The following is a 26,191-nucleotide window of genomic DNA, read 5'->3' on the forward strand; positions in this document are numbered from 1 at the left end:
GTCGTTCTCAGCGATATGGCAAAAAAAAAAAAAAAATCAAATCGCTAATTGTTGCTATAGCTAGATAGGGATAAATCAAGTATGAGTAAGAAGGAAGATGGTCACAGACCGTATCTCCAATGGCAAAACGTGGGGTCCCGAAACCGCCTTGAACCGACCGGAAGATTTGGGGATGCCGAGGTTCGTAGCTCACGTGAGAGACCATTAGTAATTTAAATTAGATTCCCAGAGGGAAGGTGTCATTGCGTCCGCCATCTATCAATCATGAAATAGAAATACAAAACCGCTTGTTACGTATATAGTACATATAGAAAATAACATCAAAGTTCCCAATTAAGAAGACTCTGACGAAGAGGGACCACTGTACACAGGCGGCTCGTAGCCCGCAAACCCACTTCCGATATTAGGCCCCGGCATCTTCCTGTTTGTGTGACTGTAATCAAGTTTAAGCGGCTTGTTATGCGGTCTCTTCTTGCCAAGAACCTCAAACGCTTCCTTGGCGCTCTGGAGATCGAGGAACTCAGCGTGCGCAAAGCCTCGAAGGTACCCCGTCCGCCGGTCAACGGACACTCGGATATCAATAACGTTGTGAATGTCGTCGAAAAGTTCATGTAGCTCTTGGACGGTCATCTCAGCCGGAATTCTGCTTACGAAAATCGTTCTGGAGGGCGGGTTCTTGGGTTTCCGGAGCTTATAGTCGCCGGTGTTGACGCGCGCGTATTGGGCGAAGACCTGACGACCTTCATAGTAAATGCCGTCCATGTTCTCGATTGCACTGCTGGCAGACTCAGTCGTGTCGTAAGTAACGTATCCAAACCTGCATTCATCCTCCATTAGTTTCTCGGCCCTATAGCGAGAGTCAGCAGACAAACTCACCCTCTGCTAATCCCCCGCGCATCATGAACAATCGTCACATTCTCAACAACCCCAAAGTCTTCCATCTTCTTTCGTAAATCGTCCGCTGTGATATCAAAGTATAAGTTGGAGATAAAAACCGTCTCCTTTGGCGCCGCTGGCTGCTCAACGTATCTAAACCGTGCAGGACCGGATGGTGGTGTCGGCGCAGTTTCTTGTGCTTTGTTCGATGTAGGCTTAGACTCGGTTCGTGGCCCCTCCTCTACCGCATCTGGGTCTGAATTTGCAGATTCTTCCAGGTTTTGGCTTATCGTTTCTGGCTCTATTTCTGCCACTGTCTGGGTGGGCATAGACTTTAATCCGGGCTCGGTCTCTTCTGTAACCCCACGCTTTCCTTCCTGTGTTGCGGCATCTTCGCTCTTATTTTTTGCATTTTTCTTATTATCTTTATCGTTCTCGGCCTCTAACAGCTCTCGCCTCCCAGCCTCATCGCTATTCCATCGGTGCTGAAAGGCATAATGCGGGGATTGTCGCGGAATGAAAGACAGTAATTGACGTCGATTAATCGCACTTATTGACCGACGCTGTACCGGTGTAGCCAAGGCTGATGTGGAGAAGAGACGGATGGCAGCCCGCCGGAAGCAATACCTGCTTTCCAGTAATTCATGTTTAGCTATCACTTTTTTTCTTTTAATGATGAGGGGACGGGAAGTTCGCGCATCACTCACATTTTGCCCCTGCCTCAAGTAGCAGAACAAAGCAAATTGATATTGCAGGTAAATTAAACAATATAAAGAAACACGAGTTGGGTATTCGCTGGGCTGGACAGGAATAATTGCTCCTGGTGCGGAGGACGGCTTCGGAGATGCTCGACGCAAAAAGTCTGTTTACCCGATTGAGATATATTCACGTGATTTATATCCAAGAACGTGATTCTGTTTGGCATGCAAATGGCAGGTGAATCATACTAAATAATGAATGTGTCCAATTTTTAGACCAGTATGGGATTAATTAATAGATACAATTTCTTATCGACTTTAAAGCAGACTTGACAGTCTGCTATCGCAACAAAAACCACCGTTGAAATAGCATCAAGGCATGAAAATCAATGAAAGGAGATTTCATAACGCCATCCTCATGTATCATATATCATGAATGTAGATCCAATTGGAATTTTTCCCTAATCGATCTCTCCAGACCGGATTAAAACAATAATACCGACCAAGTCCAAACGCAAAAAGTGAAAGACGATATTAACTCCAGTCTTGGTATGACTTCATTCACATATTTTCCTGTCCTCTGGAAAGCCCGTTCTGCTGTCGGGAAGGGTCTGCACTGTTATAAACTCCAGGTAAGGATGCAGTATTGTAAGCAGCGGCGGCTTGAGCCGGGAAGAATGGCTGCGGTACGGGCACCCGTGAAGGAGATAGGGGAATTGAGGCCTGCGGCTGTTGGGTTTGAGGTTGTGGCTGCTGCATGTCAGCAGTAGGCCACCACTGGTTGGATGTGTCGAAGGTTGAATTCTGAATATAGGTATCCCATGCATCCTATAACTAGATTAGCTTGCAGTTCTCATGTGCCGAGTGTTAATACTTTACTTACCCAGTCCAAGTTCAGCTGCATGTCGGGCATTTGCCCAAACATTGCGCTGAAAGGTGAGGCAGCAGTTGCGACGTCTGCTGGCCCTAGTCCTCCTTGTACTAGAGAAGAGTCCGACATCTTGAACGTTGGGTCGGTGAATGCAGGTGGTCCATTGTTATTCATGGGGCTCATTCCACTGCTGAGAAGCCCTAATGTCATAGCAGCATTTTGCTTCTCATCCTGTGGTTCGAAGGGCTGTGCGACCCCACCACCGTTCTCGGTTGCCAGGAATCCTAGGTTCAGCTTCGACAGCATGACTCCCATCACGCCAGAAGCCTTCCAAGCCTCCAGGGTCTCATCACGAAGTTCATCCCAGATTTCCTTGCAGCGTCCTATTGCGGCTAATAGTTCTTCCCGGCGCTCTCTGCCCCAGACATACATATCACCGGATGGCCTACCCGCTGCTTGCAGTCGAAGACCATGATGGAGATCAAGACAGACAATGGTAGACGCAAGTAGAAAGTCTGTGCAGCTAAGCGAGGTCACCCTATTATGCCTACTACGCAAACGACCGGTTGGTTTCATTTCTTCGTGGAGCATGGACTGGAACCGCAGCAACTCCAATGCGGAATCAATACATGTCCTTCGGGAGTACGTGAATCGCGGGTTGTCCCGTGCTCGGACGAGATATTGCCGATGAAGAACACATTGCGCCTTGTGGTAAACGCTCATTACCTATATAATCGTCAGCACTTGATACAGGGAAAGCAAAAAAGCAGATGCGTAACTTACCGAAAACCGTGACATAATCAAGGGACACTGATCATGCTGGCATTCTTCCATAGGACGCACTATGAGATGCTCGGGGATCATGTCCCTCGCCCGACGAAGCTCTGCATCAAATTCCATGGTCTTCTCATAAGATCCGCTATGAACGGAGGAGGTATGATCAACAACGTTGCCAAAGACATACGACAATCGGGCTTTGGTTATCAGAAAGCAGACAGGAGTTGGCTCATCTGGTGGGCGCGAAGGTGGGAGCTCTTTGCAGTCTTCATCGAAATCATCATCGTATAGATTTCGTGGGAGTTCTGTGTCACTGTCGGCCGAGCGCAGCATGCTAGGCAGGCCGAGCTGGAAAGAGAAGAGTAAATCTGCTTGTCTCACAAAAGTCCATATCCGTCGACGCATTTCACCATGGAAAGGCGTTATGTTGGGAAACATCTTCGAATCGCGATGATACCCCATCCGCATGGCTAGTCGTGCAATGACGCCTACCAGGATCCATATAGACACATTCGCCTCTTTGGTTTGACGAAAGTCTCCATGGAGATGGAAAACCAATGTTTCAATCAGGTATCGGTACGGCTTCGTATAGTCTGCTAGCATTAAGCACTGCGCCATCACGTTGCGAAAGTTCGCTGCCATGTCCAGAGATTTGCCCCGAAACTCAGGGGGTTCATCGCCTTCCAGATGATACGACAACATTGCAAGCCGCATCATAGAAAATAACATGGCGATCCAGACAATGCACGTTTGGGAAGGGTCTTCCCAATGTCTGTTATACTTTGGTAAGGTCAGTACCAGATTGGATTCCTAGCCATTGGAACTCGCTATCTTGGAACTTACTGCAACCTGGAAAGTAGGTCCGTGGAGAATGTCTGAATTTGTTAGAATATGTGCCAGAATCAATGAGAAGTCTGCCAGAAAAGGAAGCAACTAACGAGTAGCAGGGTCGTAGGAACTGAAATATCGTGCAACTAGGATATCTGTAGTATATTTGGAGGGCAAGGAGGCCATGATCTCAGCTCGATTGGTTGGTTTTGTAGCGCCAAAAAGGAGTGCGGACCCGGGGATATCGGTGGGTGGCTTGCTTGCCTGGAGCTTTTCTGCTTGTTCTTCATACTGCTTTTTGTGTGTGGTAAAATAATTTCGAACTTCGGCAATCTGAGGGAACAATGTTTGTTAGAATGGAAAGAATAGCAAGTGGCGTAAACGTGAACTTACATCGTTCAAAACGGATGCCCAATGCGCATCACTGATGTAGTATGACTTGTTATTATCAACTTTCATGATGCCGAATGATTTCGTGACTTGTTCTGTATCGCTTTCCTCTGGACCCACAGGGCCATCCTCCTCATTTGCGCTTACGCTCACGCTATTAGAATGATGAACAGAACCCGCACTGTCGCTACCAGATAACGCCGCCATGGCTGCCGCTGGCCCTGCAGATGGTGATCCATTGGTCATCAAAGACAACACCAGACCCTCCAACCGGTCAATCCTATTCTGCATATCGTCTGGAGTGGCCAAAGCCGGTTGCTGCGGGGTGTTTTTCTTCCGAACGCTGGGTTGAGCATATGAACAGGACGAGGCATCGCCGCGTTTGACGCAGTTTTCACATGGGTTTGAGCGATTGCATTTTAACCTATCCATGGTGTCAGAAGCTACGCATGTGGACATAAGTGGGGCTTTGATGAAAAGCTTACTTTCGTTGTCGACAAGGGCCGCAGGACAGAGGTACTCTGTTTCTCTTGCGGATAATTCTGTATTGTCCTTCGGGGGAATGTCCGCTGATGCTGGACTCGAGCGATGGTGGTGTTGGGGCCATTTTCAGGCACTTTTAAAATGATAATAAGACAACTGATATGATTTGGCGTCCAGATCAAATTCAGAACGCGATACAAACGGCGCGGAAAGCTCTTCGCGCTAGTATTCCAGCAATTATCCTCGAGGTTCTGTATTTCTCTCCAGGCCGTGTGCGCGCAGGGCCACGAGGCTGGCAATCACTTTATAAGTGACCACCAGACAGTCCCAGAAAATAGCTTAGTATATAGTCGCGATGCCACAATAAGTCACGTTCCAATGGCCAATTAAAGCGAGCAGATCTCCTCGTTATGACTTGTAAACGAATTCGATCGGTAGACGATGGGTTCAATTTTCGGGTCGCGGGGACAGTTCGAAGTGTGTTATCGGATCGAGAACGCAAAGGATCAGGCTAAGTGGACCAGTCTGTTTTTTTTTTTTTTTTTTCTCCCTGCACGTTTGGTTATATTAACAGTTAGACGCGCAATCTTGAAACAGGGCTGATATGGCAGGGTAGAAGGTACAAGATTCGAGTATGCGGCGCGGGGCGCAATATGATGAACGTACCATGTACCGATACCAATAGACGGTTCGAGCTCCTTTTCCGTATTGGATGTTGACAAAGCGCGACGATCTCAACGGAGAACAAAGAAATAGTCGAATCCAGCTCAGCAAATGAAGATTAAATGCTGGTGAAGAGTGTGTCGGGGAAGAATGTTGACTGTTGAAATCGTGGGTAGTGGTTGATTATCTCCGTTATCGCCCCGGGCGGTCTGTCTTGGCCGTAGAGCTTTATTCTGTCAGGCCATACGAAGCTTGGTAATTTTGGATGTCAGACTAAATAAGGATTTATAGACATATAATATGTTATATATATGGCTTGGTGAAGTCAATATTGTCAGCAATGAATTGCTTAACTGCTGTTAGATCATTCTACTCTCTATGGTCTAGTCTAGATATATATACATTTTAGTGAATGGAGGAGCATCTTTGTTAAAGAAAACATTTATATTTCTACTAGACAAGGTACATTTCTCATTTGGGTTCCTGGGTCTCGAATCAGATTCCCGAATCGTCCTGGAATCGTCCGTCGGGGTGCCAGTGGTTTTTCGGATTCTTAAACCAGATGTCCCAATCCTTACAGCTTTGGTTCAGTTGTTTAACATCATCCTTCTGGCTCTCCATTAGCGTCTTGAACATATCCTTGTCTTCCAAGATCTGGAATGCGAGGCCGGCCGAGGCATGCCATGCGATATGGCAGTGAACTGCCCAAGCGCCCGGATTGTCAGCCCGGAAGGCGATCACTATAAAGCCATTTCTTGGAAGCAAGACAACATCCCGACGGGGTGGATTGTTATATGTTAGCTTCAGCGAATTTTGATCAACATAGGGTTCATCTGACTGCTGCAGGAGTGCAAAGTCATGGCCATGCATATGGATCTATTTAAAAGTCAGATCCATTTTCTGAAATGAACGAAACGGCATATTTGCGGCATTTCCACTTACAGGATGTGCAGCGGGAATTAGTCTTCCTCCTTTCGATGGGCCTGGGTTTGTCTTCTGGTTGCCAATTATCACCATGTAATTCCAGTTCTTATGGGCGGAATCTTTTGCAGAGACTGAGTACACAACGGCATTGGGACCGAACGAACCGTCAAGATTCTTGACTGTTGGTTCCGTATAGTTGACCCAGATGGGGTGCTCCTGGGCGTTCCAGTTGTTAACCACATCACTCTCTTTCGGAGGTGATGGCAGACTCCAATTTGCAAGCATGATAGTGGAGTTCGGTATGACAAAGTCTTGCTTGTCCTTCTCTGTGAGAGGGGTAATATTCCAGTTCAATATTGGCTGTAACTTGTCGAAGGGCTCATCACGGCATATATATTTATAAGGACCCTCATTTGTCTGCGGCCATTTGCTCTTATGAGCTTCGTAGTAGAGAATTCCCTGTCGTACATCAAGTGTATCCCTAAAGTTGTTACAGTGATCGGCAGGAACGGTGCGGATCCAGAATTCATCTGTTTCATTGCGTTGGCTGTCAGGCCAGGTATTAAGAACAACATGGTATCGTTGACCTGGGGAATTGTAAGTTAAGTGCCCAGATCATACGGAAGAGGAACATGTAATACCAATTCCGATAGCCAGATGGTCAGTTATATATGGCTTTATGGGCACCAAATCCGCTTCGACGACCGTGAAGTTATGGTTATCAATGGCGAATATGAAAGTTGTATCTGTGGAAGTGTTGATCAATCTCAACAGGTACCGTTTTCCCTGCAGCATCATTAGACAGATTCACTAGTAGGTAAATAAAGAGGTGATAACTTACCCCTTTCACTGTTGTATTATATTTCTCCGGCACAATGCCAGCATAACTCCCTAAAGCTAGTCAGATATGGTGACTTCGAATCTTGGGTTTAGCAAGCGTTACCTCTCCCGTTCAGCAAAATACTTGTCATCTTCGGTGGCGCCTTGACAGCACTCCCCTTGATCCCAGCAAACTGTTCCTGATAATAATCTTGAAACGCACTTCGGTGGTTATGGTCTCCTAAGAGAATCGGATCGATTGAGTAGTCCCAGTTATCAGACGTGGGCCCATGAATTGTCAAAGGACCCAAAACACCATCGCTATATTGAAGTGAGTAATGACTGTGATACCAAGTTGTACCGTATTGTGTGGCAGTGAATTTGTAGGTAAAGCTTTTTCCCGGTGCAATCGGGCACTGGGTCACGCCAGGAACACCATCCATAAGGCTTTGGTTTAGCATGCGTATTCCGTGCATATGGATTGCAGTTCCGTTGTATGCCAGGTTATTCGTCACCGTGATTTCTGACAACATGAGCAAAGGATGCTGACTGGCAAGATTAGTAGGTCAAAACAGGACTCACCAACTTCATCGCCCCAGCACGCCTCTAATCAAGGTTGTCAGCAACGGTTTAAACCTTGAAGGTAAATGAACTCACGGATCCATGGCCCAGGGAAGGTTCCATTAAGCAACTTGGCCCCAGGGAAGTCTATTCCATCCCAGTTTGCTTTCGTATCATTGTTGACGAACACGTGATACTGTGTATAGACGTGTCAATGGACGTACACACAAAACGGACTATATCAAGTACTTACTTTGCGTGTTATTCCTCTCGGCCAATATTTCTCATAATCCGTGGAGATGTTGAACTCGTAACCATTGGTTTTATGTTGGAGCCAGACAGCTCTTTTTTCTGATGAATCAGGATATTTCCAGTTTTCCATATCATATACGCAACTAATGCGATCGTCCGGGTTCTCAGGGGCACCGGGAGGTTCAAATACCGGCGGAGTCTGTACATTGTCGTTCACAACATTGCCTACGCTCAAGGAGGCTGGGCCTTGGACTTCTTGCAAGGGCTCCTGGTCATTTCCAACGAAAGACGACAGGCCAAGGAACCTAACGATACTGATCATCCAATATTCGAAGCGCATTTTGAATGTCAAAGTTGCTTTCGCTCGGTTTCAGTGTGAATTGGGCTACAGCTTGTCCTGCAGCTTGACAATGTATATATACCCTGGCCATTCGCAGAAGGGGCCACTGTCTACCTGGGTCAATACGTGCACTCATAAGTCGTATACATCACTCCCGAACACGTTCCATACAAGCATCTAGTGGACTAACTGATGCATGCGGAAGAAAACAATGCTTGATTTGATATCCACGGGTGGAACCGAAAACGAAGCCCTGCAGTTAAAAGGTAATTGTTAATTTAACCTTGATTGATTTTAGGCTTAGCCGGCTAAGCCGTTATCATACGAGGGAACTGGGTCGTAGGTTAGCGTTGCTGAAGTATCTTGATCACTTGCAGCTTCCTCTAGCGCAGCTATCTTTGAATCAGAAGTGATTGATGGAAATTGATGTGTTGTCTTTTAATTGCTCTACAGTTTCTTCAGACCTCTCTATAGAAAGTTTTTTTGAACTACCGTATGTTCGATAGGGTTAAGTTCAGACGGTTACAACGGCCACTCTACCAAGATTTCCAACCGTTTCTTCTTTCAAGCTATAACCATGGATGGAGCGTTATATTATGCATAAACACCAGATCAAGCAGAATATAGATTACCTCGAGGATTTGGAGATACGACGTCGCAAGTTTGGTAGCGCCATTTTAACTTTGAGCTTAGGCCTGTATATGGGCTGGCCCGGAAAAGACAGGCCCCGAAGCCATGATGGAGCAGAGTCTATCACAAGTCTACCCATCCAGAGTAAGCTAAAATGGGGTAAAGATTATTAGACAAGAAATTACGTACCGACTATAAAAAAAATACAATGGGATGCAATAAGTGTCCATGCCCCCGTTTTTTGCCAAAATTTGAACCCCGGACTCTATAACCACCTGGTGCGGTGCACCTAGCAGAGGTGGAGGACCATACAGCATTTGAGACGATCCTGGGGGCATTATGAGCCAGTGCTGCAGTCAGATCTGTGGCGGATCGGAGTGGGAGGGCTCGGGGCCTTTTTGACCAGTCCTCAATCCGGGCGAGTTGGTGGAATGATGGATGATATGTGATAGTCAATGTGACAGTCTCGAACAATATAAATTTATTGGTAGACTCTCTATCGAAATACTAACATGGAGAAGGAAAGAAAGAAGCTGGGCCTGCCGGCGCTGCGCTATCTAGTGTGCGAAGGGGGTTCCTACCCTATATTCAAACAGGCCAAATGATACAAACATCTTGCGTTGTTGGTGAATGCCCGTACTCCGTGACAGTCAATAGGAACAGTCTGTAAATATCCAGGGTTCTTGAATTGACACTGCGTGGCAGTTACTTTCAAAGGCTATTTGGAGCGCAGATTCGTGCGCTTCCCAGTTTCAGCCAACATAAAATTGGAGGATCTGTAGGTGAGATAGTTTATCTAACATGATTGAGACTGTTCTCTTGTAGGTAGGAAGCCTGAGTTTCCCAGGGGCTCAGTTGTGCCAGTCTGATCTTTTTGCATGTTTTGGCGTGCACCTGATTTCCTGACTGCAATGAGTTGTGATTTAGATAGCTTTTGGATGATTCTCTGTTGTATGGTAGGTCTGATGAGACAGTTGTAGTGGACTGTTGGGAAAGGGCCGCAGTGTAACGGCTCAGCCCAGCGCCTTCATCAGCAAACATCATCAACACGGCAAACAATACCATGGAAGCAATCAAGATAAACAAGCTGCTTAGCGAGACCACACACAACCATATGGGACTTCTTCACGTAAAAAGACTTGCCTCTTATTTTCTTTTCTTCTCCAGATTCGATATTCTAGTCAATGGCTACACTGGTTTAGATAGGAAGATCAATTCGTTAATATCTTCTAGCTATTGAGCCCGTGACACGCAGCATTGGTACAGCATGGGTCTGAAGTTTCAACATCCTCTGGAGACGAGTGAGTCTCTTCAGTGTGGCCTCTTTTGCTGCAAATGTAGCATTTGGGTGTGCAGGTACAGGTCCAGGAGTTATGATAGTCTCAGCAACGTGTACATTGCTCTATACGGGTTCAGAAGGGGTTAAGCTGTGTTTTGTCAGGGTGCAGGGTCATGTACAGATATATTAGGAATTGATGAACAGGTTAAGCTACAGGTCAGGCTATCTACAGGTACATAGACAAGACGCAGCTCGAAGAGCTGCGATAGGATCGGCTTCAGCAGGAAGAGATATCTCCTGTGGGTCACTGTCGGAGATGTGGCTTAGTCAGGGTTGAAAGTACGTATCAAGCGTATATGGTTGAGGTCTCTAATTCTTGCAAAAGTGTGCTATCTAGGATCCTATATAAGACCGTAACTACCTTATAGAGTATACTAAGCGATTGTGCGGTTTCAAAAGCAGTAATAGCAGAGTAAATACGCTGCTTGCGCCATATGATATCAGCGAGGCATCAATCAGGCATCAGTTGGTATTGTTCGGTAAGGAACCTCTATATTCCGACAGTCACATGCAAGTCACGTGCATAGATCGCAGGCTGTGATGAAAGTGATTCGGATTCGGATTCGGATTCGGATTCGGATTTACTCATACCCGTCCCAGCCAATCTTAATCCATGGCTATGCGGGAACTGCCCCTCCGGCTGTAAGCCGCCGGGGTAGTTTTTGATACCTATTTACATCTATGGTGTGTGCTTTTCTTGAGGGCTCGGCTCCTCTCAGATTCATGAGAATCCGGGGCTCCCCGGGCTCTCTTAGATTGCTATGTACCCAAAGACCTCAGTGCTCTGCCTAACTTGTTTCCTCCTCGTTTACGGCCCCGAATTGCCCAAGGAGCCTGGTTCTCAGCATGAATTTGGCTGCACAGATTGCAAGCTTAGGCGTGTTCAGGATTGCCCTCAAATTCCCTCCCCCTTCTAGTCCTCCGCCTGGTTTTCCCAGGAACTGCTCTCGAAGATCCTTGAAGATGGGGCATGCCAGGAGTACGTGCCGCACTGTCTGGGTGGCCTTCCCACAGCGGCAGTCCCTGTCTGGTATGTCTGGCACCCCACGCTGGTAGAGGTAGTGTCGGAGCCCTATCTTTCCTGTGCGCATCTGGATGATGACTGTACTGAGTGCCCGATGGAGACCTGAAGAAAGTGAAGGAAGTCGAGATGGATTAATAGTTGGTCCGATTACCGAGGCCGACAGATCCCTCATATGCGGACAGACTCGTTTAGATAGCTAAGCACTCATTCTACCATCTATGGTGTCTATAGATATCAATGCCACTCTCCGTGTAATCTAAATTTCCTCTTCATATATAGCCTCGTGCAGTCCGGATAATCGACTCCCCGACTTCCCCGACTTGGAGTTTAAACCGCCTTATTGGCTTATCCGTTTCATTACTGATAGCCAACACACACTGCATCTTCTCTTTCTCTTGATTTGCCCACTTCATATCCTCTTTTGCTTCACTATTCTCGTTCTTTTGGTGGGACACTCTTAGAAAGCGAGGCTGGTCTCCACGTCAACAATCAATTTATCTCCATATTTTATCCATTCTCCGGATCTCAAGCCCGGGGGCTTCTTCAACGTATCTTTTTTTCTTATCTATTTTCAGTCATCCATCACTCATCCCACCGTAACCATGTCCTCCAGAGGTAACCAACGAGGTCGCGGTGGAGGCGGTCGCGGTGGATCAATGGAGCTTCCTTACCGCCCTGGGGGTGATAACCGTGGTCGTGGTGATTTCAGAGGTCGGGGTGACGGTAGAGGCCGAGGTGATAGTAGGGGCCGAGGGAGAGGTGACGGTGGAGATCGAGGAGGGAGAGGTCGTGGACGAGGCGACTTTCGAGGCGACTTTCGGGGTCGTGGAGGTCGTGGAGGAGGGCCTCCTAGAGAACAGGGTCCCCGGATCTTTACGTATGTCCCCTTAAATGAAGATGTGGTGGCTAAGGGTGGCTCCGACTTGACTAGGTTGATTGAGACATGATGTTCCTTCTAGCAACCCAAGCGGTCAGGCTGCACCATCGACCGAAGTTACAAAGATCGAGGATGCAACCGCCAATGCTTTGGCAGCCAAGAACCAGAAGACTCCAGGCCAGCCTCGTTATCCAGCACGACCGGGATACGGAACCCAGGGACAGCCTATCAAGCTCTACGCCAACTATTTCGAGTTGAAGTCCTTGGGCAAGGAGCTCTTCCGCTACCATGTCGATATCGGGGGTGATTCTGCCGGCCGCAAGCCCACCGGGAAGAAAGCCCGACAGGTCATTCGTCTGCTGCTTGATGAGCACTTTCTCCAGCACCAGAACAGCATTACCACAGACTATCGCTCTACGCTTGTGTCGCGGATTGAGCTTCCGAATGAGGGAACCTATGTTGTCCGTTACCGCGATGAGCATGAAGACGAATACTTAGAGAACCCCAAAGTCTACAAGGTCACCTGCCAGTTCACAGGCAAGCTCAATCCTTCCGATCTGCTGGATTACTTGACATCCTCCAATGCCTCAGCCATGTTTGAGACCAAGGCAGAGGTCATTCAAGCTATGAACATTGTCCTGGGCCACCGACCGAAATCCGATCAAGCCATTGTATCGGTTGGTGCAAACAGACATTACGCTATGTACCCAGACTTGGCGGAAAAATGCAGCTTGGGTGCTGGCCTGGAGGTCCTTCGGGGCTTTTTTGTCAGTGCTCGTGCAGCGACAGCCCGTATATTGGTAAATGTGCAGGTCAAATATGTGGCCTGCTACCAGGAAGGCCCACTGGCAAACGTTATTTTTGATTACCAACGCGGCAACGGCTCAAACATCTACAAACTTGAGGCTTTCCTCAAAAAATTGAGAATTAGGGCGAACCACATCGTCAAGAAGAACAAAAAGGGACAGGATGTTCCCAGAATGAAGACAATTGCAGGCCTGGCCACTCGTGCTGACGGATCGTCACTATCTCAGCCTTCTAAGGTGTCCCACCACGGGGCTGGTCCTCGAGATGTTCAGTTCTTCCTTGGCCAGCCGGGCCAACAGTCATCGTCTCAAGGCCAGAGCGGGCAAACACAGGGCAAAAAGGGCAAGAAACATCCCAAAGCTGGCCCAGCGCAGGCTGGCAAGTACATCACCGTGGCCGACTTCTTTCGTCAGGGTAAGTATATTTTGCAAATATATAATTATGTGATCATTGAACAAGCTTGTCTGACGTGGTTCAGCGTATAATATGAACCTCGACCCCAAGATGCCCGTGATGAACGTCGGGAACAGACAGAACCCGTCATACCTGCCTGTCGAGGCTTGCATGGTCGAGCCCGGCCAGCCTGCAGGCGCCAAGCTCAGCGGAGACCAAACCCGACACATGTTGAACTTTGCTGTGCGGACTCCTGCGCTTAATGCCGGGTCTCTCGTGAACCATGGAAGTCGCGTACTTGGCTTTGTTGGGCAGAACCCTACTCTGGTGAGTTTTGGCTTCGTTACCTCCTCTCAAACTCCGAGCCACAAGTCAGAGGCGTTGTTGCAATGCGTAACTGACAACCATCTCTAGGCGAATTTTAACATCCAGCGCGGGCCTGACCTTGTCACTGTCCCTGGCCGTGTTCTCCCCGCGCCTCGTGTCTACTATAAGGACAACAGGTCGCAGCAGAAACCGGTCGATCCTATGAATGGTAGCTGGAATATGAAGGCAATTCGATTCTCACAGGGAACTAAATTGGCTTCTTGGTCATGGATTTACTTTGATGCTCCCAGGGCCAGGCAACACTTCAATGACCCCGATGATTTGACCGCTTCCTTGAAGGGTCTCGCTGGGAAGTTGAACGAAATGGGTGTCGCGACATCGGTACCTAAGCCTGGCAGGAAAATCAATCTGTCCGGACAGAACACGGAAAAAGAGGTTGAGAATGCGATTTCTGATATGGTGGCCCGCCACCAGCCTACGCTGATCTTCACTATTCTCCACGGCAATGACAGTGAACTGTACAAGTGCGTGAAGCAGGTCTGTGACGTCCGCCAGGGTGTACGCAACATCTGCGTACTCGCTGATAAGCTGAAGGGGGCCAACGACCAGTACTATTCCAACGTCGGTCTCAAGTTTAACCTGAAGCTTGGCGGGGCTAACCAATCTTTGCGACCGGCGGATCTAGGTATCATCAGCGAAGGAAAGACTATGCTCGTGGGCCTTGATGTAACACACCCGTCCCCCGGTTCGGCAGGCAATGCTCCTAGCGTGGCCGGCATGGTTGCCTCCGTAGACCGGTACCTGGGCCAATGGCCCGCTGAGATCAAGATCCAAGCCTCGCGACAGGAGATGGTCTCCGATCTTGACTCCATGCTCAATACATGTCTCCAGCGTTGGGCCCGGATGAACAAGAGGAACTACCCCGAGAACATCATCGTTTATCGTGACGGTGTCTCTGAGGGTCAGTATGATATCGTCCTCGACAAGGAACTCCCGCTCCTCAAGAAAGCCTGCGAGGAGACCTACCCAGCGACTTTAACCAAGAAGTCTCTCCCGCGCGTCTCCATTATCATCGTTGGCAAACGTCACCACACCCGCTTCTACCCTACGACCGACGCAGATGCCGACCGCGGTGCCAACTCGAAGAACGGCACTGTGGTGGACCGTGGCGTCACCGAAGCCCGCAACTGGGACTTCTTCCTGCAAGCCCATTCAGCCATAAAAGGTACCGCCCGTCCCGCCCACTACTTCACCGTCTGGGACGAGATCTTCGCCCACCAGAAAACCCCACAGGGATCCCCGTTCAAGAACGCCTCGGATATTCTCGAAGACCTAACCCACCGCATGTGTTATCTCTTCGGACGCGCTACTAAGGCAGTCAGTATCTGCCCGCCGGCGTATTATGCGGATTTGGTCTGCGAGCGAGCTCGTTGTTACCTGAGTCAATTGTTTGACCCGACGCCTGCGGCGACGCCGTCGGGAAGTCTCATCAGCGGTGCTGCTGGAGGCTCGGAACTTGGAGATGTTGCGATTCACCCTAATGTCCGTGACACGATGTTCTACATCTAAGCGTGTTTTTCTTGGTTAGTATGCTGGGCCGTATCTTCGGCTTTAGGTAGGCTTTTTTTTTTTTTTTCAATTTTTTGTTGAATTGGCTTTTTGAATATGAACGACGTAAACGACCCAGAATGTCAATGTTTTAACCACGTTTGTCAATCGCTCTGAGATTGGTATAGCCAGTGCCATTTACTGCATTTTTGGAATATCTCCCTGTCGGTATTCACTTTACTTGAAGTCAAGTCTCGTAGTAAATTCTGCAACTCATTGTAGCTCCCCTTTCAACAAAGTTGCCACCTCAAATCCTCGCCAGGGTTGACATCATATGGCTCAACCATACGACCTAACGTTATAATCGACAATTTCTTCATCATTCTTTGAATACATACCAGTCAGCAAAGTCTACAGCCCATGATTTCTACTGTTCTGATCAATTTTAACCTTCCCTCCAATATGAGAGGCAGAATTTGCATGTCAGTCTATTAATAGACCTGTGTTTTACCAAATAACCGTTTGAAAGCCCGTTCACCACCTCTACAGCTATCATACAACCGGCGACGCCCAAGCACTCACCCCTCATTGAAGGTCCGACCCAGAAAAGAAGGAGTCACCTGTGTATATTGTGCAATGCCATAGGTACCTTACAAGTGTTATAGGGAATATAAATGGCAGGCTATTTCACAAACTCCCACCACGTAGCTGGCACTGCCTGGAGCCTGATAAACTCCAAGGGATGGTCTTCGGGTTTGGTAATTCTTCACGAGAAGGACGTGTTAGTATGTAGGACATGAGACAGATCATGGAAGGCGTTGAGCGAGCGTTTGTGTTCTTGGAATTCCTCGAAAGGAATAATCCTGGGCTTGTTTCCCGAGGACTAAATTAGCAGCAAACCTTCATTGGAATGACCTTATGTAGTGACCCTATCAAGAACGGGATAAGTCAGTCGACCTTCTTGATACTGAGCACCGCGATCGAAAGCATCAGCACCAAATGATCAATGCTTCTGCGCAATTATTTATTCCATTATAACTTAAAAGGACATGGAAGAGAAGAGACAGTGCGAGACTTTGAAAAAAGATTTAAGCCACAGAAAAGCCCAGCACGATTCCTGCAGATAGCATGGGTCATTTAAGGTAGTTGAATTTACAACAAACTACTCGAATCAAGCCAGAGTGCAAGGGCATTCGACTACAATACTTTAACACCATATATTATATTACAGAGCACATAGCCATTGGTGTTAGATCTTGTTAAACGAGCCCATGGGGTTCAGGAAGGCTGTTACCTGAAAGCATGCGAGACTGACAGAGACAAGCCAATTACGGATAATCTGCTCACTGCATTGGCGCCCTTTTAGATCACCACTGTATCTCTTCCAGGCAATCGAAAACACATCGAACATGGAAAAGGGGGCCCAAAGAAACGATACTTACCGTGCCTAAAGCATCTTGGCTAAACCCGGAGTTCAATTCTATTGACATCAGTGAAAAGAATTGTCTACCATCGGCAACATAGAGGACTTGGAAATTGGAAATATCACGAGCCGCCATTCTGTGGCCCTGTTGCAATGTATTTTTTGACAAAAGGGACCCTCTCACCAGAATTGCAAGCAAGAAGGTGCTTAAAGAAGGCTCAGGAAGCAGAATATATCACAAGGGTCAACTACCGTTGATAAAGAAGGCGCTTAAAATTGTTATAGATATGAGTCGCCATACGATGGCCCCTTTACAGCGTAAAGCAATATGAAGGGGCATCCTGGCCAGAATATCTAGCGACTAAGTGCAAGAACCACTTGAAACAAAGATCCAATGGATGGAATCCACCAAAAGGTCGACCAAACACAGCAACGATAGCTAGTCAAAGTTCTATCCTCAGCTTCCAATGACCAATTGAATTAAGAAGATCTATACATGAAGAGCAGACAGCCCTAATGGAGAAAGCCAGTATACAAACCTAACGCAGCCTGCGACTCGATGAAATCTCTAAATAATTTGTTCAATCTCAGCGGATATCCAAGCCCCAAAGCAAATATCGATGCACTGATCAATTGGGTGAACTGACTTTAATAGTTGCATCTTCTGTCGTTCTGTCTTACGTTTTTGAATCATAGAGTTTATCTGGTTTGTACAATGCCACATAGATACTGTCACAACCTGGCTTCTCTCGTATCGTACCTAGGGTTCTAAGTAGTTGTATTTCGAGACAGGACACTTACCCTAAGTGTCTTCCAAGCACTCATATGCTCAATGACCATCCAGGTCCTCTGTATATCACGTCGAAGGTATATCGCCCCCTCCAGGCTCCGTAAGATAATCAACAAGTAGAAACGGTAAAGGTAACGAATAGAGAAACAAGGCCAACCGAGCACGTATGCTGGGTTGTTGGTTAAGTGCGGACGAGTCAGAAACTAGAAGGTAACCAATGCTTGGTTAACTAGATTGATTGCGAAGAACTAACTAGGTGCATGAATGAGTGTCCTTATATATCCTCCGCTTGTATACCATATGGACTACCATTCTGATGGTAGTGACTATGGTAGTTGTATACCATCTACCAATGCCAAGCCATGGTATATGGTAGTTGATCACGTGATGCGCCTGTTAACTATCACCTATGATCCCTGTCCTTCCTGCATTATTACCAGAGCTTATAGTCCAATGATTCTGCCTTGACTCCCCGCATAATCACGTGAGATTAGTGCCTTAGGGGTCTGTAACAGATACGCAATGACTAAGGATGCATGGATTTAAGGCTCTTACAAGTCTTATTCCCTTGACATTGCACGACAGTTTGCGACAGCTGCAGATAGAATTAAAAGAATTTTCAGGAAGAACCACGACTTGTTGCTGCAACAGGACGACCACAACAGTCTAGGAGCTTCTGGTTCCACCTCTCCATGGTTCATGGGTTTCCTAGTGGGGTACATATGCTCTAAGCTTGCGCTGTGGGAATCAAAAGTTAGTGGTCAATGGGCGCCATATGGCTTTCCCTGTTCATCTTGGAAAAATACATGCTCAACATGTACCAAGGACGAGGCAAAAGTAACACACAGTTCTTCATGATGACCGACGCAGGATGGCCTTCATCATCTATACAAACGAAGTATCATACCAGCAAATGTGTCTCCCCAATTCCTCATGTCGTGAATAAATATACAAGCAGAGTTAAGTTGTAAAAAAAACTTCACGTAGTATAATTATCAAACCATATCTGGAGTATACACTGCAAAAACCCCTGTATGTAGAGAAATAGCCCCGACTGCATTTTTGAGGGGCATGCGCTCGATTGGTAGGGCGAGGGAAGAATGGTTTGGTGCCGGTTTACGCCATCAATATTAGCAAAGGTTCACTCCAGAACAGTCTATAACCCAAAGGAGGTACACTCTATAAACATGCAATGATGTAGATATACATTAAGAGACGGAATTCTGTGGCTCTATGTACGAAAATCAATACTTACTCGGATCCGGTGACGTGGACCGACTGCTTTCCGTTCTGTTGCGAGTTAGCATATGTCGATGAAGATGTAGAAGTGAAGTATACCTCAGTCTTGTAGTACTTTACACCAACAGAGTTCCCATTCGCAGTATCATGCGGGATAGGGCTCGTGTAGTTGTAAGTCGGCTGGAGACCGGCCCAGGTCTTCTTAACAGTGTTGAGAATGCTGCGACTACCGGAGCAAGTACCACTTGTCAAAGGAACAGCCCACTTGGGAGAGTACTCAGAGAATTCTCCCTCAGACAACGGGCCGGGGTAAGTCTCGTTGAGGTACAATTTATCGGTGTCCACCTCCCAGTTAGTGTATCCAGTCTTCTCAGCAACCCAGCTGAGGAGGTTGGCACCGCAGTCCCAGCGGCCAAGGGAAGGAAGTCCCCAGTTCGCAGACAAGGAGGCAATGATGGAGTAGTGAGTGTAAAAGGTGTCGTCCTCCTTGCCCTTGAGGTTCTCAGGGATAGCACCGCCAAGAAGGAAGGTGAAGACCTTGTTCCCGATCTCGTAAGTGTCGGTCTCATCGAAAGTGAGCTGAATCAGAGTGTCCTTGGTGAAGTATTCATCCTCGAGCAACTCAGCGAGGAAGTGGTAGGTCCAGCTCCCGGCAAAAGTGATGTCAGTGTCGTGGGCATCGTTAGTCATGTTAGGAGTAATGAACATGTGCTGAGGGAGTTTCTGGTTCTTCAGGTCATCGTAGAAGCTGGTAAAGTTCTTGATCTGGCGTACACGAGTGTCATCATCGGTAACAGAGTCGAAGAGGACCAGCGGGTTGTGCTTGCGGACGTAGTCGCTTGCGTCGGTTTCGGAGAAGCTGTAGCCCTGGTAGCCAGCGTAGGGCAGGTGCTCCTGGTACTCGCCCCAGGAGATGTCCTTCGTGTCGAACAGATCCGCGATTGTCGAAATGTTGGAGGGAAGCTCGACAAATTCGTCATGGTCCATACCCCAGGTATCACCACCGGCGGAGGCACAGTAGTTGGGTTGCGAAGGGTGCGTGAGGGCCCAGAAGTTGGTCAGGGTGACACCCTGCTTGGCCAGCTTGGAGAGGTGGGGGTCTTTGGTGGCGGCTTCATAGTCCTAGCGATCGCATAGCTGTTAACCGTTGGCCCACACAATCAATGCGCAAGAAAGAACATACCGTATTCTCCAACCAGATGTTGACAAACCGGTTAAACGACAGGCCCTGAACATTCGAAACCGGAGAGTTAGGCTTCACAGTCGCCCGTGCCTTTGCGGTATCCTCGGAAGATGGGTTATGAGAGCTCTGTGCGGCGGAAAGAGAAAGACCTCCGAGGAGGGCGACGAGAGAACCCTTGGCGTGCATGATGCCAACAACGCTGAGAAGCTTGATTTGACAGGAATGCTTGTTAGAAAAATAAGAGAGCTAAGACAGCGACCGGCTGCTCTTATATATGGCTGATCTTGTCGCTTTGCGTGCGCTGACCAATCGGTCCTTTTGAACTGTCGGGCTTGGGGGGTTTCCCAATCGGGAAGGCGAGATCGGGGTGCTTGTTCCACGTTGTTCATCCCCTTGCGCTGATTGGGTGTGACAGCCTGATACTAGTCTTATTTGGGTATGATTTTTTAGAGTGGAGTATCCTCGCGCCTAGAGCTTATCCCGTAAGCCAGTCCTATTGGACTGGCTAAGCGGGGTGTGGGGCAATACCGAGATGGCAGAGGCACGTGCCGGTATCTCGGACTCTCTATGCATCGGACACAAGCGAACGTCGTATTTCGTACATGCCATTTCAGTCCATTCATTGTGATAGGAAATGTCATCAGACAATACCGAACTGTCATCAAACCGCATCCTGTGCCCTCCTCACGCGCTGTGCCGCATCGTCCCGAACTCTCTCCACAATTTCACCAGCATCCAGAACCTCGCTAACCAATCCAACACCCGCTCCTGCGTATGTAGCCAACCTCCCTTCGGGCCCCCATGCGGCATCCCCCTTAGCTTGGACCTCGTCGTGTAATTTCTTCAACTCATCAAACGGAACGCCGGCAACATGGTCCTCCCAACTGCGATTCGTCACTGTCCGCGGACTAAACGGTTCAGGCCATCCATATGTCCCGCGGAGATGATTATATAGTAATGTACGCGTAGTACTAACAGCACCCTCCGTGGCCTGGACAACAGCATCCCGATATCCTTTACTTATGCGCGCCTCAGTCGATGCCAGAAATCGTGTTCCCATAACCACCCCATTCGCACCCAGACAGATAGCAGCAGCAGCACCCCGTCCATCCGCAATGCCACCAGCAGCGAGAAGTGAGATGTCATATCCCACAAACACATCCGCGACTTCAGGTAGCAAAGTAATAAGCCCCATCCCATCCTTTGCTCGACCATGTCCACCCGCCTCAGCACCTTGGACGATAACGACATCGGGCCGATGCGCACTTTCGACTATGGACCGTGCCTCTGCCACAGTCCCAATTTGAAGCCAGACCTGCGTTTCCGGAGAAGCCTCGCGGATCCCCTGTGTCCAATCATTCAGGTCCTTCTGGCCGTTGCGGGGTGCATATAACCATACCGCACAGGGCTTGTGCGATGCTATAGCAGACAAAGCCGTTTGCAACTCATCTTTCCAGAGAAGAAAGCCTACTCCGACAGGCAGAGTTGAGTGACCAGAGGGCAGCAGGCTAGAGAGAGATTCGGATTGCCAGATTGCCTTGGCAGCGGTGCTCAGATTTTGCTCTATGGTATTGGCATCCATTGCTGGGCCGATGAATCCTAAACCGCCTGCTTTAGAGACGGCGACGGCCAGGGCGGGGCCGGCGGACATGGCCATCGGGGCGTTGGCTAAGAGGGGCTTTTTGACCCAGGGAAAATTGGTTGAAGGCATTTTGATGAAGTAGAAAGAATTTATATGATTCAGTTTGAGTTCTCTGGGACTGTTGTTGAAAGATGGTGTTGGTACGAACTGTTCATGTGTCATCAGCTGTACGGATTTACGGATAACCGAGGATGATAGTCGAAAATTAAACGTTCACATTTCTACACATCAAGAAAGGATGGTGATTTATAACTAGAATCGGTACTGATATCATAAGAGCCGTATCAACTTATTTTAGCGCTACAATTTTCTTTTATGTGGTCGAAGTCGTCATTGATTCTCCGTACCAAAAGAACGCTTTCTATCTATATACATGTATATGCAAGCATATCTAGAAAGCATCATGAAAAGACATTAAGTCGTCGTCATATCTAATTAAGCAAAAGACTTGGCCTCGCCCTCCTTGAGCTTACCAGCACCAACCAGTCTCTTGACCTCCTCAACGTACACGTTCTTAACAGCGCCAGCATCCTTGCCAGCAGCAGTAAGACGCTCAGCAAGTGAAGCAAGGTCCTCAGCCTCGAGCTTGCCCATGATAAGGTCAACATCAGACAAGACAGAGTCAACCTGGGCAGCAGAAGGCTCTCCTTCGGCAAAGTAGCCGACATCCTTGACAGAAGCCTTGACAACACGCTTGTTCTTCTTAGCGGCATTCTTAGCGGCCTCTTTGGCCTTCTTGTTCTTCTCACGGTCAGCCTTGGCGGCCTCCTCGGCGTCCTTCTTGCGCTGCTCCTCCTCAAGACGGGCTTTCTCCTTCTCCTCAACCAGGCGCTTGGCCTCGGCTTCCTTCTCGAGACGCTTCTTGTCCTTGCCGGCACGGGCCTGCTGGCGGAATTTCTTGATACGCTCGTCCTGGCTCGAGGCGTCGTCTAGGATCTTACGGAGACGGGTAATGTCCTCGGTCTTGCGCTTACGGCGGGCGTTGGCGTTCTTCTTCTCGATGTGACGCTTCTGGTCACGGTTCTCGTTGTCATCGGGAACATCCTCATCGAGGTACTCGAACGATCTCCAGCTGTCAAAGTTGTACCAGAAGTTGTAGAAGTTCTCAAGCTCCTCCTGGGTGGTGTTGTCGTCACCGAACATAGGCACAGGCTGGATCTTGGAGAAACGAGCCTCAGACTCGAAAACCCGTCCCCAAAGCTTGAAGAATTTACCCTTGGCGGCAGCCTCCTTCTTAGTCGGGGGCTCAACTTCGGCAGCTTCATCGACGGAGTCGAACTGGCGGCGACGGACGGGGTCAGACAGCAGCTCGGAAGCCTTCTGGATACACTTGAAGAATTGGTCGTTCTCGTCGCGGTCTCCCATGGCGGCCTTCTTGTCAGGGTGGTGGCGGAGGACCTTCTTGCGGTGGGCACGCTTGATCTGGTCGGGGGTTGCGCGCCAGCGGTGCTTGGCCAGACCCATAACAGCATAGTGGTCTTGGCTCTTCCAGTCCTTGGCTTCACGGGAGAGCAGCATAGGATCCTCGGAGTCCGAGATGTCGTCGTCCTCATCCTCCTCGGTCTTCTTGGCGGTGTTCTGGGCCTGGATGCGCTCATCCTCGGAGAAGGTACGGCCGTGACGGGCCTAGGCGGTGTTAACAATTCAATTTCATCAATTCATGAGCCATAGAGGATAGAAAAACATACACGGCGAGCGTGAGCCAGGAAATAAGGACCAACCGGCTCCAAGTTCCTCTGAGTAGCACCGGAAAGGGCACCAACGGCCTTGAAGTCCTTCTCAGCACTCCATCCCCCGGACACAAGGGGAAGGGTAGCGTTAACAGTCTGCACAGCAACCATTTTTCTGATTCCCTTCTGCTGTGTTATGCTTTGAAGGAGATTGGAGGTGGGATGTGAGGGTTGTGCGGCGCTGATCGAAAGAAGTCAAAGCAATTTTTTTCTGCCGAGGTATCCCGCTTTCTGGTGGACCAATCATGGCCAGCTGGTTTTGGAGGCATGGACTATCATAGAATTTCGGACTGCAAGTACTTCTCTGGCTCGATTTCAATCGTCACTTTTACTTCGATTTTAGTATTATTGCTTTGCTGGAATCTTGCTTGTACTAGGCAAGTGCAACTCTTTTCATTCTGTGACCGTTGCGACTCGATTCTTCAGATCTTCGCCACCCGCTCTTCCGGAGAAGCAGCTCGATAACTACGCTTGACATTGACCATTCTACACCACTGTCCCATTTGCAATCAATATCTATACTATGGCTCCCCAAACAGCCATCTCCGCACGAAGTGCCTACCGTCAACTCCTCCGCGCCACCCGCGTCGCTTTCCAAGGTTAGACACCTCCCCAATTCATCGAAGAAGCACTATTAGACTAATACTTCATGGCTTATAGATGACGTCCGAGTCCTCGTCGCATCCCGACAGGAAGCACGCCGGAACTTCGATGCCCACCGCCGCCTAGCCGTCGATACGCCGATGCAGATCAAACACGCTGTTGAAGTCGCGGATCTCCTTAGACATAACCTCGTGCAGGGGTCAAGGGAGCAGGGTGTTGAGGATGCGAGGTGGGGTGAGTTTCTCCCTAACTCCAGTGGTGATTTTGGTATAGTGACAGGATGGTGCTCACATGGTTGTAACAGAACTCCGTATCCACGAGGAGATCGAGCGAGGGGATAATGACTCGATCAAGGTTGGAGGGAAGAGTGTCAAGGTTGATAAGCCCTGCTCGGCGCAATGATTGTTGCATACCTTGATTATTTCCCTTCTCGTTTCCCATGGATGGTCTTTACGCTTACGCATACTGTATTCTTCTGAACGATTACTGGAGCGAAAGCAGAAGCACTCGCAGATTGTATTATAGTATACCCAATTTTTTCTCTCCTTTGGCGTTTTGGGGGTACTTTATTGGATACTGTGTATAAAACATAAGCCAAAATCAACGCCCGCTCTTTAACGTACACATTATGCAACTTCCTTTGTCCAATTGAAATCAAATCATAAACAGGCAATTAATCGCCATGCAAACTCGAGTATTGAACTTCGCTGCTTCCAGGAGGCGGAGCCACGGCGAAGTTGCGAGGAGTCTCCTGCTGTGTCGCGCCCTCGCTAGTAGTAATGGCTTTCTTCTCTGGCTGCTTGTTTTGGATGGTACCGGCGGCTTGTCTTCCTTCACGGGCATTCTTAATACGCTCCTCGTTGCTCATGTTATCCAAAGGCTTAGGCTTCCCCCACTTGATGCGCAGAGGGCAACCGTTGACGACAGCCTTACCCTGGCAATGTGCCGCGGCGCCTTCGGCACTAGCGCGAGTAAGATAGTTGACAAACGCGCAATGGGAGCGATGGGAGCAGACGAGAGACCGAAGTTGGCCAAACTGCGTGAAAAAGGTGCGCAATGCATGTTCCGGAAGATCGTCCTCGATACCAGAAACAAACAGCGAGGTGACGTTAGGATCAGCAGGAGGGAGAATATCCTCCGCCGATGGTGGAAGTTGTGCGGTACTAGGGAACGGTCGGCCACCGCGACCTCCACGGCCTCCACGAACTCCTCCTCCACGGCCGGGTAAGGGCGTCCCTCTTCTGCTTTCGCTTGTCCGAATAGGTCCAGGGCCATTTCCGTAACGACTGCGCACCTGAGGCGCCTCGGACGACGGTGCCTCGGCTTCCTCTTCATCACCCGGAGGAGCTTCCAATCGCCGGGGCTTCCTATAGTACGGCTCACTGTTCGCAAGCCTGCGGAGCAGCTCCCGCGCTTTTTCATCCGTCTTTTCGTATTCCTCCACCGCGCCGCGCCCTTCCTCGATTTCCCTCTCGTGTTCTTGGGCGTAGTATTCACGGTTAACATCACTCTGCGGCCCCGGGGCAACCATTTTCAAAGCCGCATCACGGACGACAATGGGCAGACCGAATGACAAGTCAAGCATGCAGCACTGGCAACAGTTCTTTAAGCGGGCGCACGTCAGGCAAATGCTGGTGCGCTTCGTGCGTGCGGTGCGATCGGCTTTCCACCGGAAAATGGTAAATGGACGCGTGCACTTGTTATTCGTTAGCATACCTTTCGTAGATTGTGAAAGAAGAGGTCCATACAATTTTACATTCTGCGCCATGGTCCTCCTTCAGCATCTGCACATATGGGTTGTCCGGGAGGCAATTCTCGCAAACCGAAGGGAAGTCAGTGCTTTCCCAACCGGACCGGTTGAGATCTTGCTTAATCTGTGGGGGAGGCATGGTTAAAGTAAACGACCTATCTTTAATTGAACAGCGGGCCACGAGTAATCGAAGTCACGCAGGACAAACGTTTATCGATAGGAGTCTTACTCTGTGGCGGTGCGTGAGGCTGGTGGCTGTAGAGTCACGTGGTGTTCTCAAAGGTGGTGACGCTCGGCACCTTGATCCTGCGAGGTCGTAGGTCGGAGGGCCCCGCTTTAGCGCTCGGAGGGCCCCGGAGCCCCCTTACCGAGTCCCGCTAAATCACATGACCCACTAACATTAG

At 48.8% G+C, this 26,191-nt stretch overlaps 9 protein-coding genes across 9 annotated transcripts; 2 read left to right on the forward strand and 7 right to left on the reverse strand.

Moving 5' to 3' along the window:
- Nucleotides 1-225: 225 nt before the first annotated feature.
- Nucleotides 226-1,700, reverse strand: EURHEDRAFT_411785 (nucleic acid-binding protein). Its single transcript, XM_040781725.1, has 3 exons — nt 1,584-1,700; nt 877-1,503; nt 226-817 (listed from the first exon to the last, which is right to left on the reverse strand). Coding segments are annotated over exons 1-3 (1,113 nt in total). The 5' UTR covers nt 1,586-1,700; the 3' UTR covers nt 226-333.
- Nucleotides 1,701-2,135: 435 nt separating this feature from the next.
- Nucleotides 2,136-5,047, reverse strand: EURHEDRAFT_454642 (uncharacterized protein; the record flags this gene model as incomplete). The annotated part of the gene is made up of 7 exons (XM_040784214.1): nt 2,136-2,402; nt 2,458-3,171; nt 3,229-4,002; nt 4,066-4,097; nt 4,161-4,383; nt 4,444-4,864; nt 4,926-5,047. The coding sequence occupies 7 exons, from the start codon at nt 5,045-5,047 to the stop codon at nt 2,136-2,138; spliced, it is 2,553 nt and encodes an 850-aa protein (XP_040639731.1).
- A 1,034-nt stretch (nt 5,048-6,081) lies between these two features.
- Nucleotides 6,082-8,482, reverse strand: EURHEDRAFT_377087 (multicopper oxidase; the record flags this gene model as incomplete). The annotated part of the gene is made up of 8 exons (XM_040778923.1): nt 6,082-6,462; nt 6,529-7,097; nt 7,152-7,296; nt 7,352-7,401; nt 7,454-7,852; nt 7,912-7,935; nt 7,987-8,086; nt 8,144-8,482. 8 exons carry the CDS (start codon nt 8,480-8,482, stop codon nt 6,082-6,084), a joined length of 2,007 nt encoding a protein of 668 aa, XP_040639732.1.
- A 3,595-nt stretch (nt 8,483-12,077) lies between these two features.
- Nucleotides 12,078-15,448, forward strand: EURHEDRAFT_454180 (putative RNA interference and gene silencing protein (Qde2); the record flags this gene model as incomplete). Its single annotated transcript, XM_040784179.1, has 4 exons — nt 12,078-12,352; nt 12,435-13,573; nt 13,638-13,879; nt 13,967-15,448. 4 exons carry the CDS (start codon nt 12,078-12,080, stop codon nt 15,446-15,448), a joined length of 3,138 nt encoding a protein of 1,045 aa, XP_040639733.1.
- A 3,443-nt stretch (nt 15,449-18,891) lies between these two features.
- On the reverse strand, nt 18,892-20,248 carry EURHEDRAFT_377089 (putative acid phosphatase; the record flags this gene model as incomplete). Its single annotated transcript, XM_040778924.1, has 3 exons — nt 18,892-18,930; nt 18,979-20,001; nt 20,063-20,248. 3 exons carry the CDS (start codon nt 20,246-20,248, stop codon nt 18,892-18,894), a joined length of 1,248 nt encoding a protein of 415 aa, XP_040639734.1.
- Nucleotides 20,249-20,452: 204 nt separating this feature from the next.
- On the reverse strand, nt 20,453-21,839 carry EURHEDRAFT_411792 (nitronate monooxygenase). Its single transcript, XM_040781726.1, has one exon. The coding sequence runs from the start codon at nt 21,771-21,773 to the stop codon at nt 20,724-20,726; it is 1,050 nt and encodes a 349-aa protein (XP_040639735.1). The 5' UTR covers nt 21,774-21,839; the 3' UTR covers nt 20,453-20,723.
- A 76-nt stretch (nt 21,840-21,915) lies between these two features.
- On the reverse strand, nt 21,916-23,604 carry EURHEDRAFT_411793 (putative ribosome associated DnaJ chaperone Zuotin). Its single transcript, XM_040781727.1, has 2 exons — nt 23,393-23,604; nt 21,916-23,330 (listed from the first exon to the last, which is right to left on the reverse strand). Exons 1-2 carry the CDS (start codon nt 23,543-23,545, stop codon nt 22,140-22,142), a joined length of 1,344 nt encoding a protein of 447 aa, XP_040639736.1. The 5' UTR covers nt 23,546-23,604; the 3' UTR covers nt 21,916-22,139.
- Nucleotides 23,605-23,921: 317 nt separating this feature from the next.
- EURHEDRAFT_536238 (LYR motif-containing protein) lies at nt 23,922-24,606 on the forward strand. The gene is made up of 3 exons (XM_040787326.1): nt 23,922-24,033; nt 24,095-24,271; nt 24,342-24,606. Exons 1-3 carry the CDS (start codon nt 23,958-23,960, stop codon nt 24,437-24,439), a joined length of 351 nt encoding a protein of 116 aa, XP_040639737.1. The 5' UTR covers nt 23,922-23,957; the 3' UTR covers nt 24,440-24,606.
- A 104-nt stretch (nt 24,607-24,710) lies between these two features.
- slt11 (Pre-mRNA-splicing factor ECM2) lies at nt 24,711-25,926 on the reverse strand (the record flags this gene model as incomplete). Its single annotated transcript, XM_040784208.1, has 2 exons — nt 24,711-25,733; nt 25,786-25,926. 2 exons carry the CDS (start codon nt 25,924-25,926, stop codon nt 24,711-24,713), a joined length of 1,164 nt encoding a protein of 387 aa, XP_040639738.1.
- Nucleotides 25,927-26,191: the final 265 nt, after the last annotated feature.

Source organism: Aspergillus ruber, assembly GCF_000600275.1.
Source record: "Aspergillus ruber CBS 135680 unplaced genomic scaffold scaffold00010, whole genome shotgun sequence".
Taxonomy (NCBI): domain Eukaryota; kingdom Fungi; phylum Ascomycota; class Eurotiomycetes; order Eurotiales; family Aspergillaceae; genus Aspergillus; species Aspergillus ruber.